At 44.4% G+C, this 16178-nt stretch overlaps 1 protein-coding gene and 1 long non-coding RNA gene across 3 annotated transcripts in view; one reads left to right on the top strand and one right to left on the bottom strand.

The window, feature by feature from the left end:
- The window catches only part of LRRK2 (leucine rich repeat kinase 2), a 120247-nt gene extending 115600 nt beyond the window's left edge, over positions 1–4647 (bottom strand). For both annotated transcript variants that reach the window (XM_075016297.1, XM_075016306.1), the window contains exons 1-2: positions 4253–4647; positions 4079–4164 (exon numbers count right to left, since the gene is read on the bottom strand). In XM_075016297.1, coding sequence (XP_074872398.1) covers positions 4079–4164; positions 4253–4427 — 261 coding nt within the window. In that variant the 5' untranslated portion in view covers positions 4428–4647. The remainder of the gene's footprint in view (positions 1–4078; positions 4165–4252) is intronic.
- Positions 4648–4848: 201 nt separating this feature from the next.
- The window catches only part of LOC142024349 (uncharacterized), a 77026-nt gene continuing 65696 nt past the window's right edge, over positions 4849–16178 (top strand). Inside the window, exon 1 of the long non-coding RNA XR_012648458.1 lies at positions 4849–4958. This is a non-coding gene — a long non-coding RNA (uncharacterized LOC142024349). The remainder of the gene's footprint in view (positions 4959–16178) is intronic.

Here is a 16178-nt window from a genome sequence, read left to right as displayed (position 1 = left end):
TATGGGCCTTGTGGCAGAAAAACAGGGAGGGCTACAACTGCTTGTATCCCCCTGCTCCACCACCCTGCACAGAATACACCCCATTTGTCTGAGAATGTGAATATTTGAATGCTAGACCAACTTTATCTAACAAATGGAATTTAAATTACAGCACAGTTTGGTTCTGTGGATTAAAAAGAAATGTTACAAATTTTATAAGATAACTGCAAATAAATAATCCTTGCTTTTATATTTGTTTAATTTTAAATATTAGTGTACAGAACAGGTAATGGATTGTGATTCCTAAAGTCCTCCATTAATCCACAGGACAGGAAGGCCATAGAGAGCAACAATGCAAACTTCTCCACTACATCTAATGTGCCATAACCCTGACTTAAAGGAAACACCTCTCAGCACGAGTAGGGAGTTTTGTTTCCACACAAAATTCAGCTCTTGACCTCTCCTCTGACACTGGCAGCAAGAGTATCGTATGTGGGGGTGATTTTGCATTTTAGTTATTTGGTCTTTTTGAGGATACCAATTCATTCTGTAATTGAACTTTTTATATATCCATTACCTAATCCTCCACAATCAAGACAAAATACAATTAAATATGTAAAAATAAATAAGGCAAGGGCTGTCAACCTTACGGCCTTCTGGCCAGTCAGGGTATGCCTCTGGTTGTCAAAAGATGTTTTGTTTACCTTGAGCACCTGCAGATACGGCCTTCTATGGCTCCTGGTGGCCACGGTTCACCATTCCTAGGTAAACAAAGTATCTTGCTGGCCAGGAGCCAAAGGTTGCAGATCCCTGAGCTAAGGTATCACTTTCAAACCAATATAGGTTTCTTCAGAACTTCCTTTCCACATCAGTCTCAACCACAAATAAAGAGCTGTATTATGCCTGGACGTGAACAGCTGCAGGAAGGTTCAGAAAGAGGCATAAAAGATGATGGGAAAGGGAGAGAACATAAGAACTTCTTTCCCCTTTGATCAATATCTGAGCTTTGTGTTCCCCCAAATGCAAGAACTCCACAGGACCATCACTCTCAGTGGTACTAACATCTGCCAAATGAATCCAGAAGAGGACAGAATAAAGTCATTATCCCACAACGAATGGGAGGAATGAATCCGGAACTCTTGCAAAAAATGGCATAGAAGCCATGCATCCCAGAAGCACTGTTACTGAATCAGACATAATGCCACCCTGAGCTCCTGAAAAATTTCCCACACTACAAGACTGTGTGCCTTAAAGCCACAATAAAGCCTTAAGAAAAAATATTTTTTGTTAGATAGGCCAAATTATTGTTTTAAATACTTATGGAATGTGTGTTTCATGATTATGTGATTGACTATGAGGAAGAATCTGTTTCATATGTGTTTTCTGGCAATGACATGGAAAGCACCTGTAATATTTCACATAAAATGGGTCACTCTTAAATTACAAAGGAAACCAAGCAGAATCATAAACTGCACAGCTTCCTCAGCTTTGTTTCTAAACTTGTCCGGAGCAGAATAGTTATTTAAGACAAATGCTGCTACTTCCTTAACACACCCTGCTATGTATAGGAACAGTATTGGAATATAGCCAATATTGTACAGTAGGGTCACGACATTCACAAGGCTTCGGTGTTGAGGACCCTCATGAATGCTGAATTTTGCAAATATCTGGACACACTGCACAGACAGTTAGGGCACCTCGCAGTGGTTCCAGAAGCACTGCACAGGTGGCTACAGTGCCTTATGCTGCATGGTGACAACAGCCGTGCTGCACAGGTGGCTATGGTGCCTCGTGGTAGCAATAGCAGCGCTGCGCGGTTGGCTACAGTGTCTTGTGCTGAGTGGGCAGCTACAGTGCCTCTTGCCACATGGCGGTAACAGCAGTGCTACACAGGCAGCTACGGTGTCTCAAGCCGCACGGGTGGCTACAGTGCCTCGCGCTGTGTGGCAGCAACAGAGCAGGGGATGACAAGCCACTCACGAATAACTGAATTTGTGAATGTTAAATTCGTGAATGTCATGACCTTGCCGTATTGTGCTTGTAGCATACAACACCATATGTGATTTGGAAATCTGCGTAACACAGTACTTGCATAATTTATAAATGTGCTTATTTGCTTTGTTTAGGTTTACTATTTCGGAAAAGAGACAAAATATTTCTTATTAGTGAACAGCAGCGGACACAAAAAACTTCATCCATCTTTTAGAATGTAAACACCACATATAGTAAGTACATTTTAAAACCCAATAATATTCTAGAGCAGTGGTCCAGGATACTAGTATAATAGATTAGTATTATTATTATGATAATATACTAGTAGTACCTATTATAATCTGTTTATTACAAAATTTCCAACACATAATTTGACAAAGAAATAAACTACATGGATAATTGAATTCCACAGATTAATATCTCATTTACCATTTTATTTCTTTTTAATCCATTTTTCTCTTTAATGTAGTTTTCTACTGCAGTGTTTCCCAAACTTAAAACATTTGCATACTCCTATTGGGCCTTTGGCCTTATCAGCATACCCCCTCTCCCAGTGTTTATCTCCTGATTTTCAGTGATTTATTTTCTGCAGTGTACCCCTTGAAATCCTTTCACATATAACTGGTGGTATGTGTACCACACTTTGGGAAACAATTCACTACTGATCATTTAGTGGCAGCGTTCTTTTTCAGGTGGAATGCAACCACTTTTTTTCCAAGTCCACCATTGTTACAAGGCAGATGGGCAGCTCTGAGCTGCACGTGGCTCTTTAAACAGCCACTTGCAGCTCCTGCCACTGATCTGCTTTCTCCTCCCTGCTTGCCGATGAAAGACCAGGACTCAGTTAAATTGGTTTAATGACTGGTGCCAGCTGTTAAACTAGTTAAACTGAGCCCTGCTCTTTCACTGCAGCAAGTCAGGGAGCTGCTCCTGTCACACTGTACATGCCGGAGAGCTGGAGGGAGTCACACAGCTGTGCTGAAGGGAACATGGCAGCTGGGAAAGGAACAGGAGCACATGGAACTCCTTTTGAAAGGTAAGCGAACCTTGGGTTGGAGGGTTAAAGGCTGGAAGCAGGTTGGGGAAGTGAGGGGGCTAAGGCTACGGCAGGTTGGGGCTGCGGGGGTGGGGGGTTAAGGCTGCAGCAGGTTGAGGCTGTGGGGGACAATTAAGGCTGCAGCTTGTTGGGGCCACAGGGGGCTGGGGGTTCAGAGTCTGGCTGCAGGGTTAAGGCTGCATTGAGTTGGGACTGCAGAGGTGTGGGGGTTAAGGCTGCAGTGGGTTGAGGCTGTGGAGGACAGTTAAGGCTGTGGTGGGTTGGGGCCTAGAGGGGTCAGGGAGGTTAAAGCCTGGCTGCAGGGGCACAGAGCTAAGGCTGCATTGGTTTGGGGCTGCGGTGGGGTGGGAGGGTTAAGGCTGCAGCGGGCTGAGGCTGTGGAGATCAGTTAAGGCTGTGGTGGGCTGAGGCCTAGAGGGGTCAGGGAGGTTAAAGCCTGGCTACAGGCGTGCAGGGTTAAAGCTACATTGGTTTGGGGCTGCGGTGGGGTGGGGGTGGGGTTAAGGCTGCAGTGGGTTGAGGCTGTGAGGGACAGTTAAGGCTGAGGTGGGCTGGGGCCACAGGGGGGCCAAAGGGAGTTAAGGATGCAGATGGTTGGGGCTGGAGCAGAGTTCCAATACCTTTTTTCCCCAGGAAAAAAAGCAGTGCCTAGTGGTGCCCGTGCAGAACCGCTAACGGCCCCTGGAGCTACGGCTTCTGCTGTCTTTCCCTCACAGGAATATTTTATCATCTCCACTGCGACGATATTGTGAGCAGCAGCACTGGCACCGAGGACTGTTGGGGTGCAATGCTGCCCCGCTGTTTCACACGCGCCTAGCTGCCTGGCGCCAAAGGCTACATCTGCTCCCACCAACTGCCCCGCAACCTGCCCGCGCTGGACTTTCCCAAACCTGCAGGGTTTCGATGTGGCGCGTTAGAAAGTCAGGGCCAGCCACGAAGTTGGGCTCGGACTCCAAAGTGCCCGCGGAGCTGCGGCTTGGCCAAGGGGCGGGGCGGGCTCAGCCCCACGGGTTTGACAGCCGGCAGCCGGGAGGCCGCCCAGGTCCTCACCTGCTGCACCGCGGCCACGCGCAGGTAGGAGTCCAGCACCAGCAGCAGGGGCACGTGGAGGTTGCTGCCGCCGAACAGCCCAGGCGCTGCGGGAAAAGCAGAGAGACCGTTACTCGCGGGCGCGGCAGAGCGGGAAGCCCTAGCCGGGTCCGGCCGCCCGGGCGGGAACCTCACCGCGAGGCCGCTGGGCCAAGGCCAGCAGGTCCTCCAGCGCCTGCAGCACGCTCTGCAGCTGCGTCCCCGCCTGCACGTTCGTGAGGCGGACAATCAGTTTCCCCAGGGCGGCTTCCTCCTCCTCCTCCTCCTCGCGGCAACATCCTCTGCTGGCCATGGCCGAGCCCTGCCTCATCCCAGGCAGGGTCCCGGGCCAGGAGCGCTACCCCACAACGCCAGAGGGTAGCTACTGCCCCGCGGCACAGCCTGGCGTCATCGGGCTATTTTGGGACCTCATCCCCGCCCATTCGCCTCAGCGCTGACAACACCGCCGGGAAGTGCCCGGGGGGGGGTGGTCAGCGCCGCCCATCTGTCCTTAGGGGGCGCTCGCGAGGCTCAGTCTCAGGCTGCCAGGGTATGAGGAATTCTGGAAAAGCAGCCGTCAATCAGTTTCAACCGCCGACAGCCCCGCCTTCCAAGCCAATGGGCTGTATAGCTCCGTAGGGTCCGCCCCTTCCTGCCTGTCGTGACCCCAGAGGGGGCGGGGAGCTGCCCTTCTTTGGAGCGTCGGTGCTTGCGGGGAGGGGGAGAAACAGGTGTCACGGGCCCAGCATCGTCGCGTGCGAGGCGCGAGCAGGGCGGATGGCCGCAGGCGTTTGGGGGCCGGGAAGCGGCTGAGTAAAACGAGTGCTCCGCTGCTTCGCACCTGTCGCAGGAGGGGCTGCAGGTGAATGGGCTGCTTGTTAACGCATATGGGGAGGGCTCTTGGACACGTTAGGCCTAGGGTTGCCAGATGTCCTCCACAGAAATACCGGACGCAAGCAACCAGTTGGCGGGGTAGGGGGGAGATGATGTAAAAAATGCATTTTCTTCACTATTTGCAAATTGGTTTATTCGGTGCGTTATAAAATCAGTTAGTTATATGGGTAACTAACACTTTAGCCGGAAAAATAATATTGCAACCATTTACAAATGACATATAAAACATTTAAGTATTAGTGAAAAGAAATCGACTTTATCTGCATGCAGCTTTTAGTCGAACAAAGTTACATAACGTGCACAAAGTTCCATCTAATTCAGTGCTTTAAAACTATCCAAAGCTTTACCAGATTGTAATAGAAAAATATGTAAAATAATTTACTTTAAAAACAACAGAAATTAGGGATAACCAAAAGAGCTGATGACCTATTAAAGCTACACCAATTAAGACAAAAATAAAATGAAGACAATGAATAAAATGAAGACAAACAATTTTATATCGGCTTATCTACCTGAGAAGAACACTAAAAGAAGTTTTTTATGTAACGATGTTAAAATCAATATAATATGTACTTTAAAATATTAAAATGAGGCCTCCAGAAATTAGTGAGGACTGTATTATAAAAAATATTAGAAATTGAAAATTGAACAATAATAAAATTAATTGTACATAGTTTGATGTACCAGGTTTGCCATACTTCAAATTGGATTGTGCAGCTTTTATAAGATTTTTATTTTTCAAAACCAACTCTTTTACTTCAGAACAACTGTACAGAATGTTGAAAGTGTAAACTTTGCTTTGTACCAATTCCACACACAATCTGTTTCTCTTATCGATCCATACTCTGTTCATTACACTACAATTCTTTCAACACCTGCATTCAAGACAGGAATCAATGTACAATACTGAAACAATTTCAACAAATTTAAAACCAGTTTGATTGAAAAAGGAAATAGAACATTGACAACAGCAGAAGCTTACATAAGAACATAAGAATGGCCATACTGGGTCAGACCAAAGGTCCATCGAGCCCAGCATCCCATCTGCCGACGGTGGCCAATGCCAGGTGCCCCAGAGAAGGAGAACAGAAGACAATGATCAAGTGATTTATCTCCTGCCATCCATCTCCTGCCCTTGTTATGAAGGCTGGGGCACCATACTTTATCCCTGGCTAATAGCCATTTATGGACCTAACCTGCAAAAATTTATCAAGCTCTTTTTTAAACCCTAATAGAGTCCTGGCCTTCACAGCCTCCTCGGGCAAGGAGTTCCACAGGTTGACTGTGCGCTGTGTGAAGAAAAATTTCCTTTTATTCTGGGCATCCAGCTGTCATTGTCTTGATAATTTTGGAGTCTTCAGTTAGTTGCTTCATCCCTTTGATGCTGCAGTCTTGAGCAAGAAAAGAAATGTAAAGCTGTACTCCATGATAAATGTGTGTTAGTTCAATAACAGTTACTTTTTCACTCTATGAACTGTCTTTAATGACGAAGAAGGAACTCATTCTCTGGGAAGAAGCAGCAGCTTGCACAGTTTTCAAATGTTTCTAAGAGTGTGTTGTGTTAATGATTTCATCCTATCATATGCTACAGTAAAGGATGTATTGTACATTTTGCACCTGACTGTAGTTTTAGTTTTGTCATTATGGTATATAATAACCCATGAAAATTTAGTTTCACAATTTAAATTATACTGGCAAATTCTTCTCTTTCCCTTTTTTCCTTGAGTTATTGCACATTAAGGTGTATTTTCACGAAAATTCTGTTCTCATTTCTTACTGGGTTGCTAGAAAAACTACTACTATGAGTTAACACATTATTTGTGTTATGCATTGTCATGTTACATGATTTTCACTAATCATGCATGTAAACTTCAGATTGCAAAAATACATAAACAGTAATAGAATTTATGCAACAAAATCAATAACAAGAAAAAACATACAAGTACACACTTTTACGTTCATGAATTCAGTCAAATCATAAAGAATCTTTTGAATATACATAGGGATGTGGGGAATTACTGATTCAAGATAAAAAATGGATTGTAAAGAAAGGAAAAGAAGATTAACTCAATCTGTGTGGTCAATCTGGTGATGACCACAGTCCCAAAAAACACTTTTTAATACAATGTCAGACTGAACTGTAGATAAAACCGAACTGTGCACACAATCACAGATTATGGATAAATATACAGATAGGACAATGCAGTGATATGACATCAGAAAAATCTTGCTGCTTCTCAGAAACTCTGCTGTTTTGAATATTATGTCACCATGGACACGACTGCATCTAGGAAGTTGGGTTAAGAGAAAGTTATTAAGGGAGTATTTTACCTCTCATTCTTGACACTTGCTGAGAATTTATAATAAAATTAAAATACCGGACATTTGTGTCTGGTATTCTTTGACTTTTTTTTAACTGGACAGAGAGCCAAAATACCGGACTGTCCAGTTCAATACCAGACACCTGGCAACCCTGGTTAGGCCAGTGTTTCTCAACCTCTTTGTATTCAGTGCCATGTTTTCAACAAAAATTGGTACCCACAGACTTTTCTCCTATATTCCTATATAGCTACGTCTACACGTGAAGCCTACATCGAAGTAGCCTATTTTGATGTAGCGACATCGAAACCGTCTACACGTCCTCCAGGGCTGGCAACGTCGACGTTGCGCAGCACCACATCGAAATAGGCGCTGCGAGGGAGCATCTACACGCCAAAGTAGCACACATCGAAATAAGGGTGCCAGGAACAGCTGCAGACAGGGTCACAGGGCGGACTCAACAGCAAGCCGCTCCCTTAAAGGGCCCCTCCCAGACACAGTTGCACTAAACAACACAAGATCCACAGAGCCGACAACTGGTTGCAGACCCTGTGCATGCAGCATGGATCCCCAGCTGCAGCAGCAGCAGCCAGAAGCCCTGGGCTAAGGGCTGCTGCACACGGTGACCATAGAGCCCCGCAGGGGCTGGAGAGAGAGCGTCTCTCAACCCCTCAGCTGATGGCCGCCATGGCAGACCCCGCTATTTCGATGTTGCAGGATGCGGATCGTCTACACGTGCCCTACTTCGACGTTCAACTTCGAAGGGGGCGCTATTCCCATCCCCTCATGGGGTTAGCGGCTTCGACGTCTCGCCGCCTAACGTCGATGTTAACATCGAAATAGCGCCCAACACGTGTAGCCGTGACGGGTGCTATTTCGAAGTTAGTGCCGCTACTTCGAAGTAGCGTGCACATGTAGACATGGCTTATGTGTATCACTGTCTGAGAAACATGGTCCTGAGGTAATCTGAGGTCTGGAAACAAGTGCCATTCAACCTTTCCAGATTACTGTAACCTTTTCAGAAGTCAGATTTGTTTTTCATACCACCAAGTTACATCTCATTTAAAAATGCCTTAGTTATAAAACATGCAAAATATCACAGCACACTACTACTGAAAACTTGCTGACTTTGTACCATCTTACTATCAAAAAATGAATTGGAATAAAAATATTGAACTTACGTTTCAGTGTAAGCCATATGAAGCAGTAGAAACAAGACACTGAAGGAACATTCAGACTGTACTGACTTTACTAGTGTTTTCTGTAGTAACAGAGAGGTAGTTGTGGTAGTCTGTATTCTAACAAAACAGAACAGCAGTAATGTAGCACTTTAAAGATTAACAAAATGATTTATTTGGTTCATTTTGTTAGTGTTTTCTATGTAGCTGTTGTAAAACCAGGCAAATAGCTAGATGAGTTGATGTACCCTCAACCCCTGGTTGAGAAACACTGAGTTAGGCCACCTTGGCCTGGACTTAGTGCTGTGAGAATGGCCAGTGCTAGTGTAACTGCCCACAGACAGCCTCAAAGCTGGGACCTCTCGAGCTTAGTGCAAGAGCCTCTACAGCTTGAGCTAAAGGCCAGCTGGCTCTCAATTTAGGCTACAGAGGACACATTCTCTCTCCGTGAAGTGGCCTAAGTACCACTACAGGGGACAGTTAACCACACAAAGGTGTATGGGTTACACTAGCATATCCTCCTTCCACCTGCACCTGTAAAGTTCAGACATACACCCTGTGTGGCCTGGCCTCTGATCTTTGAATTCCTGAGTGCCAGGCTGCAGGGCTAGATTAAGGGCCTACTGGGCCTGGAGCTGAGAATTATTGATGGGCCTATACTACACACTAAAATTCAAACTAATAACAATTTGTATGAATTAATATCTTTTATTTACGTAAAGAAGAAAATGTTTATAATGTTACTTTTCTTGCTTTACAACTTGCAAAATCTGCAATTACAGGATCAAGATCCTATTTAATCATCAGTTCACTTTCTATACAGAGAAGAGAGAGTGCATTTACGCATTCTTGGCCCATAGTTGATCATAGTTCATTTTTATGCACTTTAGCACAGTGAATGATTTCTCACCAGAGCAATTAGTGACCATCAAGCACAGGTAGATTCGCAATGCTATGGATACATTTGGGAATACCTTTATCAGTGAATGTTTACTAATAAATAGATACTACAGCAATTCAGGTGACTCTTTGCCATCAGTATGGTCTTTGTTAGTACTAGTGCACAATATGTTTCTATACAGTGATTGAAATTGGATGACTTCTGCAAACTCTTTATATAAGTCTCATGCATAAATTTTCTCTAAGGCATTGGCTTTGTCTTTTAGTTCCACTGTGTTTAGAGTCAGTGAACTTAGCACTGACAAAAAATGAAATCTTTTTTGAAGCGCACTGTATGCCTTCTGTTGGTGATTAAGTGCTGCTGACGTTTGTATTCTGAAATTGTTGGATGGGAAAGGTTTTCATCTGCATCTTCTGCTTTGCCATAATACCATCTCTTGTTCTGTTTCCTTTTTCTCCCATGCTCCTCCTGCTTGTAAGAATTACATTAATACATAAGCTTGCTCTCATTTTCAGATTCCTCGAACTGTGGCCTAAGTGTCTTCACAGATTCTTGTAATGATTCTAACTTTCCTGTAGCTGTATTTAAATCCAGGATTGTTCTCTGGAGATATTTGCTGGTCTTGTCATATCTTTTCAAAACTTTTGCCCACAGCTGCATCATGATTCCTGTTTCTAGCTGGCACATAACTGCAACAAGTCTTGAGATTCAGCTAATTGATGTTTCTTTAAACTGGCACATTTCTCAGCCTGTGATACGTGTGTAAGCGCAAGTCCCACAGTTGTTGTTTGAGATATGACACTGCAGTGTTAGGCTGGTTGCTAGTGCAGACCCTGTTTTATTTTCTACTGCCTGCTGCTGGAGTTTAGCTTCCCTCCCAGGGTCACTTCCATTTGGGTTTTTAGTTGGCCCAGTTGTGAGTTCAATTCGTGGCTAACCATAGCCAAGCTATAAATCAGGTGTGTCCAACAGGAATTCACCAATTGCCATACTTGTGCTTGTCATCTTTCCATATTTGCTGCATTCACCCCCCCCCAATAAATGCTCTCCTCCTCCCCCAGAGCCAGACTCCCCAGCTACCCCCCCGTTCTAATTTAATGTTGGCCACTCCCCAGAGCCACCAAGGTGGGCACGTGCACAGAGCGGGCAAGCGGCACTCCCTGCTTGTGTCTCTCAAGAGCCAAGAGCCATATTTGCCACACCGCAGTGTCCTGTTTGCCACATGTGGTGAGTGGCGAATGTATTGGACACTGTGGCTATAAATAAAAGCATGGCTTTTTTTGCCTTTTTACTGATGGTTGGTTAGCATTGATATACCATGCCTGAAGTAGAGAACGTTTACTTAAGGAGTCCTCCCCACTAAAGGAACTCTGAAGTCCAAGGATTCTTTCCCTTCCCAAAATGATCCACGTTGAATTCAATTGAGTTTTGATTGCACTGGGACTCCCATCCTTGGAGGCTAAATACACCTTCCCCCGTCCACACCGGGGTTGCTTACTAATCAACTCAGAAAGGAAAAAGGGTTAAATCAAATAAGGTTATGGATCTGTGTTCAGTGAGATCCTTGATCTGATAATGCAGAACCTGCTTCACTGCATAATCCACCCTTAAAATTAAACACAAAGCAACCAACTTCCACTGGCTTGGGTAACTGGTTTACCAATCCATTTGCACTGGCAGGGATTAATAAAAATGCAGAGCCTACTTCCAAAGCGGGACCCACCAAAAATGTCCCCATACCAGCACCGGACAATGCAGCAATCGCAGTCTACATATGGTAAGCTCCACTTCCTCATAATGGGTGGTTACAGGCATAAATGACACGTTATAGGAACAGCTGCTAAACAAATCACAAAAAGGTGTCCAAGCCTGCTGCTAAGGAAAGGGGGTAAATACCTCCCTGGGCTTAATAAAGCTCTAATGGCTTAGGTGGGGGTGCAACATCCATTACCCAACTGTCAGTGGAGTGCCAGGGCGACTCCCAGATTGCTATCACTGTACACTTACATCTTTACTTAAAGTGGGAGGTATTAGGGCATGCTACAGAAAAAAAAAAAGAGATCCGCCAACGAAGAGAAATCCTGGGCCTGCCAATGCAGATCCTACTTCCTGAGCATAGCCTGCTAAAAACAGGCAGCTTACCTTCACAGGAAATTATTCCAAAGGATACTGGGGGTCAGCAAGGGTAACCCACCCTGAGTTGTCGGACTGTTTGTTCCAGTACTGATATAATTAAACAGAAGGCCATGCTGGACCTAATCAGGGCAATTAATCTTCCTGACCAGGTCCTGCTGCGTTTGCCAATTCTGTTACCTCAGGGGCTAAGGCAACTACAAAATTAAGCAAGCCGAGAGCCTGGGTTGTCCCTGTTTCAGAAGTGCAGGCCTCCTGGCCAATGCTGTGTCTGTTACCAGTGAGGATCCTACCCAATTAAAGTAGATTAGAAAGAAAACAGACTCTAAAATAAGTTTAAAACATGTATTAAGGGATAAGTAGGTAAGTAGGAAAGGGACAAAATGATTCAAATATTCAACACAGCATCCATAGCATAACTTTAAACATAGTACCCAGAACTAATTAGGCATGAAGTCTAGGACCTGAAATATCCTAATGGAAACAAAAGAAAAAGAGAGTGATAGTGCAGACTCTAGACAAAAGGGAAGGTAGCCTTGCAGAGGTGATGGTGATGGTGATGAAGCATGAAACCTGGTACCTTCAACCGTTGAGCTAATTGGAAGTTCATCAGGAAGAAAGCCAGGGAGATCCCAGTGAAGAGATGGTGGATTTGCTTCTCCTCTCACTAAAGTATTGTTGGTATTCTTCAGTGCTAGAGATGTGGGCCGCCTGAGGAGTCGCGCTGCCTTTACAATGGAACTGACTTTGTGATGGAATAGACAGGAGCTCTGATGGAACTGGAGTTGATTGATAGGCACTGACTTTTTACCAATTCAGCAGCATGAAAGTTCTGAGCTCTAAAAGGGCAGGAAAATCCACCTGGAACCAGATTGACCCAGCTCTGCCTGTGCTGGGGTCATCTGACATAAGATGGAGTCTGTTCTCCCAAAAAGGAGTCATAGAGAAAAACAATACATAGATAAACACAGTATTACTATTTGCAAAAAAAAGGAAAATCACTCAGAACAGGTGGGAGGTATATTTGCCCTTTTTTGGTCTTTGGGAATCTCTCACCTTCCATAGCTTTTCAAAGCTAATAGCTAAGCCATTAGGTATCTCCTCAATCAGCTCCTTGCATATTCTGCTGTGCATTTCATCATGCCCTTGAAGACATATAACTTTTCTAATTAATTTCTAATTGTTTCTTTTCCCATTTTAACTTCTGAACCAACCTCATTTTCTCCAGCATTTGCTATGATAGGCAGCTAATCCCATTAACCTTCTTGGTGAAAACTGAAAGAAGTCATTAAACACCTTTCCACATTTTCTGTTACTGTTTTCCCCTCTTCACTGAGTAACAGTCCTACCCTGTCCTTAGTCTTCCTCTTGTTGTATATCTGTAGAATGCTTTCTTGTTACCCTTTATGTCTCTGACTAGTCTAAGCTAATTTTGTGTCTCGGTTTTTCTAATTTTGCCCCTACTTAGTTTATATTCATCCTTTGTAATTTGACGTAATTTCTACTTTTTGTAGGACTCCTTTTTGATTTTTAGATCATTCAGATGTCCTTGTTAAGCCAGGGTTGTCTCTTGCCATGCTTCCTATTTTTCTCTGCAATAGAACAGTTTCAAGTTTGTTTTAGAATTGGAGTAGAGGGGCTCCTCATTCCACAACATCTTTTCCAGCGATTTATCCAGCCTGTACTAGCAGTAAAAACGGATTCTTCTTCATTAAATTGCTTGTGAAACAGCCAGCGCTTTTTGTTGTAGGAGAGGTCTAGTTATTGGCATGCCTTTCTCTCTTTGTTATGTGATCCACAAAAGTAAAGGTTCGCTCACCTTTTCATACTCATATTTTTTCATCCTCTCTCTTTTTTGTGACCTTCATTTGAAGCCCTAACTGAGCACCACTTTTCAATTTCACTTCTATTACGTTTCCAATCACAAACCATATTCTGCCACCACTTTTTGCACAGTTTCACCTTTATCTAGCCTTTGTAAGGTTTCAAGTTTTTGTTCCATGGAAAAAAACACTTTTTCTCTTTTCACCTGACATGCTGATAAAATTTACAGTACTCTTTATGGAAATGTAGGACACCTCCTGCCACACTAATGCACCATGACTCCAATTCCACAGGCACATCTGTGCAAATATGTCATCTCCGCAGATGGCATCACTTTTGACTCTTACATCAGATAATATGTGGGGGGTGGGGGCAGGGATCGATTCAGCAAAGTTTGAATAACTGAGGTTCTCTTATATTTAAGAGTTACACTACTGTATATTTTTATTTTCACTATTTTCCACCCACTGTTAGCATTAGTATGGGATGTCTTCACCAACATGCTACAAAAGTGGTACATCGCATTCCATGAAAACAAGTCTATTGTTTAGGGCTGTTTAATCCAACCAGTGTGCAGTGGAAAAAAAAATTATGCTGATTTAGTGCAGCCCCACTATGCCCGCGAAATAAAATCCCTGAAGATTGACCATTAGCACATTGATATTCCAGGAACTATAGCCACGTCCTAAAAGTTCCAGAAAGCCTTTGATAAGGTCCCTCAAAGGCTCTTAAATAAAGTAAGTTGTCATGGGATAAGAGGGAAGGTCCTCTCATGGATTGAAAATTGATTAAAAGACAGGAAACAAAGGGTAGGAATAAATGGTCTGTTTTCAGAATGGAGTGGTAATTAGTGGTATTCCCAAGGATACATGCTGGTGCCAGTCCTGTTCAACCTATTTATAAATTATCCGGAGAAAGGGGTAAACAGTGAGATGGTGAAATCTGACAACGATACTAAACTGCTCAATATAATTAAGAACAAAGCAGACTGAAAAGCTTCAAAAAAAGATCTCACAAAACTAAGTGAGTGGGGAACAAAATGGCAAATGCAATTTAATATTGATAAAGGCAAATTAATTCACACTGGAAAATCCCAACTATACATACAAAGTGATGGTGAGTAATTTAGGTATAAATAGTGAAAAAAGAAAAATAAAAAAATAATTGGAGATACACATCTCCTGGAACTGGAAGGGACCTCAGGAGGTCATCTAGTCTAGTCCCCTGCCCTCTTGGCAGAACCAAGCACCATCCCTGACGTCTGTTTGCCCCAATCCCTAAATGGCCTCCTCAAGGATTGAGCTCACAACCCCGGGTTTAGCAGGCCAATGCTCAGATCACGGCTGGAGTGGCTCCAATGAGCTGGGGGGGGCTCCGGGAAGGCACCCTCTGGTGGGGGAGTCAGCTCCCTGGTGTCCATGAGGGCAGTGCTGGGTGCCTCGTCTTTGCCCCTGAGGAGGTGGCCAGCTCCCTGTAATAGGGGCAGGTGACAGGCCCTGCCCCTGACTGCTGCCACGCATCCCAGGCCTGCATATAGCCCTGGTGGAGCTCTTTCACCTTCACCCACACCTTGAAGGTGCAGGCGGAGTTGTTGTGTTCCAAAGCTTCGGCCATCCACGCATAGCCTGGGGTGTTCCTGCACTTGGCGGTGGAATCCAGGACTTTTTATTTCAAGGCCAGGCCAGGATGGGGCCTGCCTCCTGCAGCTCTGGATCCCTCCCCTGAGCTGCGGGAGGGCCCGGGAAAGTCCACAGCTGCCTCTGTCTGTTTTAGAGGGCCTGGGAGTGGCTGCTAGGGCGTTCCTGCAGCCACACGCAGCAGGCCTGTAGCCACACCCCCAGCTTCCTGCCTGGGGCTGCCAGTCCCTTTAAATGCAGCTGGAGGCAGGTGTGATAGAGTTGTGGCCTAGGGGAAGGGTGCCTTCCAGTGCCATGGAGGACTCATCCTGTCAACAGAATGGTCCCCGAGCGTCTACAAGGCAGTTTTGTTGACAGAATACTGTCACAGCTGTTATGCCTGCTTGGGAGGAGGCATAACGCTGCTGGCTGAAGGACTGTGTTTTGTCAACAGAGTCTTGACCGAGTGCTTTAACTGTGTGGATGCTCTGCGACTTGTCGACAAAGGCTTACTTCTGGCGACAGATGTTTCTAGTGTAGACATAGCCATGGAGAGGTGCTTCTCTGCTGGTCTCAAGCTGCTGTGGTGAGAGTGGAGGTATAGTTGTCTTTCCCCAGGACAGCCTGCATACTGAACCCCTCATCTCCAAAGCAATGATTTAAATGCAAAAAGTACATTTTATTTGCCAAAACACAAAAATAGAGTTAAGGAACCGAGCAATGCAAGGTAAATCTTCTATCCATGTATGTGAGAGTGGCATTTTGTCTTGGGTATTTCAAAGGCATTACCTTGCTCTCTAAATGATGGTAACAGTTATTTGCAGCAGTTCCCAGCCTTTCAGACAGTTACCCATTTTGACAACCTAAGGGAATTCAAAACTGGGGGAAGGTTCTCCCCTGGGAAACATTTTTTTCCTAAGTCTTGATTCTATTTTACCCCCCCTTGAACATTTTTACACCCCGTAAAAATTACATCTGGATCTGCATTTGCAACATACATATAACATTTATATAATTGAAAGTAAAACAATATGTATTCTAAAAAGTTCATTCACAGGTGTTACAAAATTAGAAACAAATACACATTATTAAAAAAACAGTAAAATTTGGTATTGTACAAAACAGAAGTTTCACTTGAACTTAAATCAATGTGGTGCTTGAACTTGCATTTTATTTGCTAACTGTTGTATCCTCAGCAGTTGTTGTAGCGAGTGCAC

This window comes from Carettochelys insculpta, chromosome 1, assembly GCF_033958435.1.
Source record: "Carettochelys insculpta isolate YL-2023 chromosome 1, ASM3395843v1, whole genome shotgun sequence".
NCBI lineage: Eukaryota > Metazoa > Chordata > Testudines > Carettochelyidae > Carettochelys > Carettochelys insculpta.
Note: the sequence above shows the minus strand (reverse complement) of the source record. Positions and strands in the feature narration are given on the sequence as shown.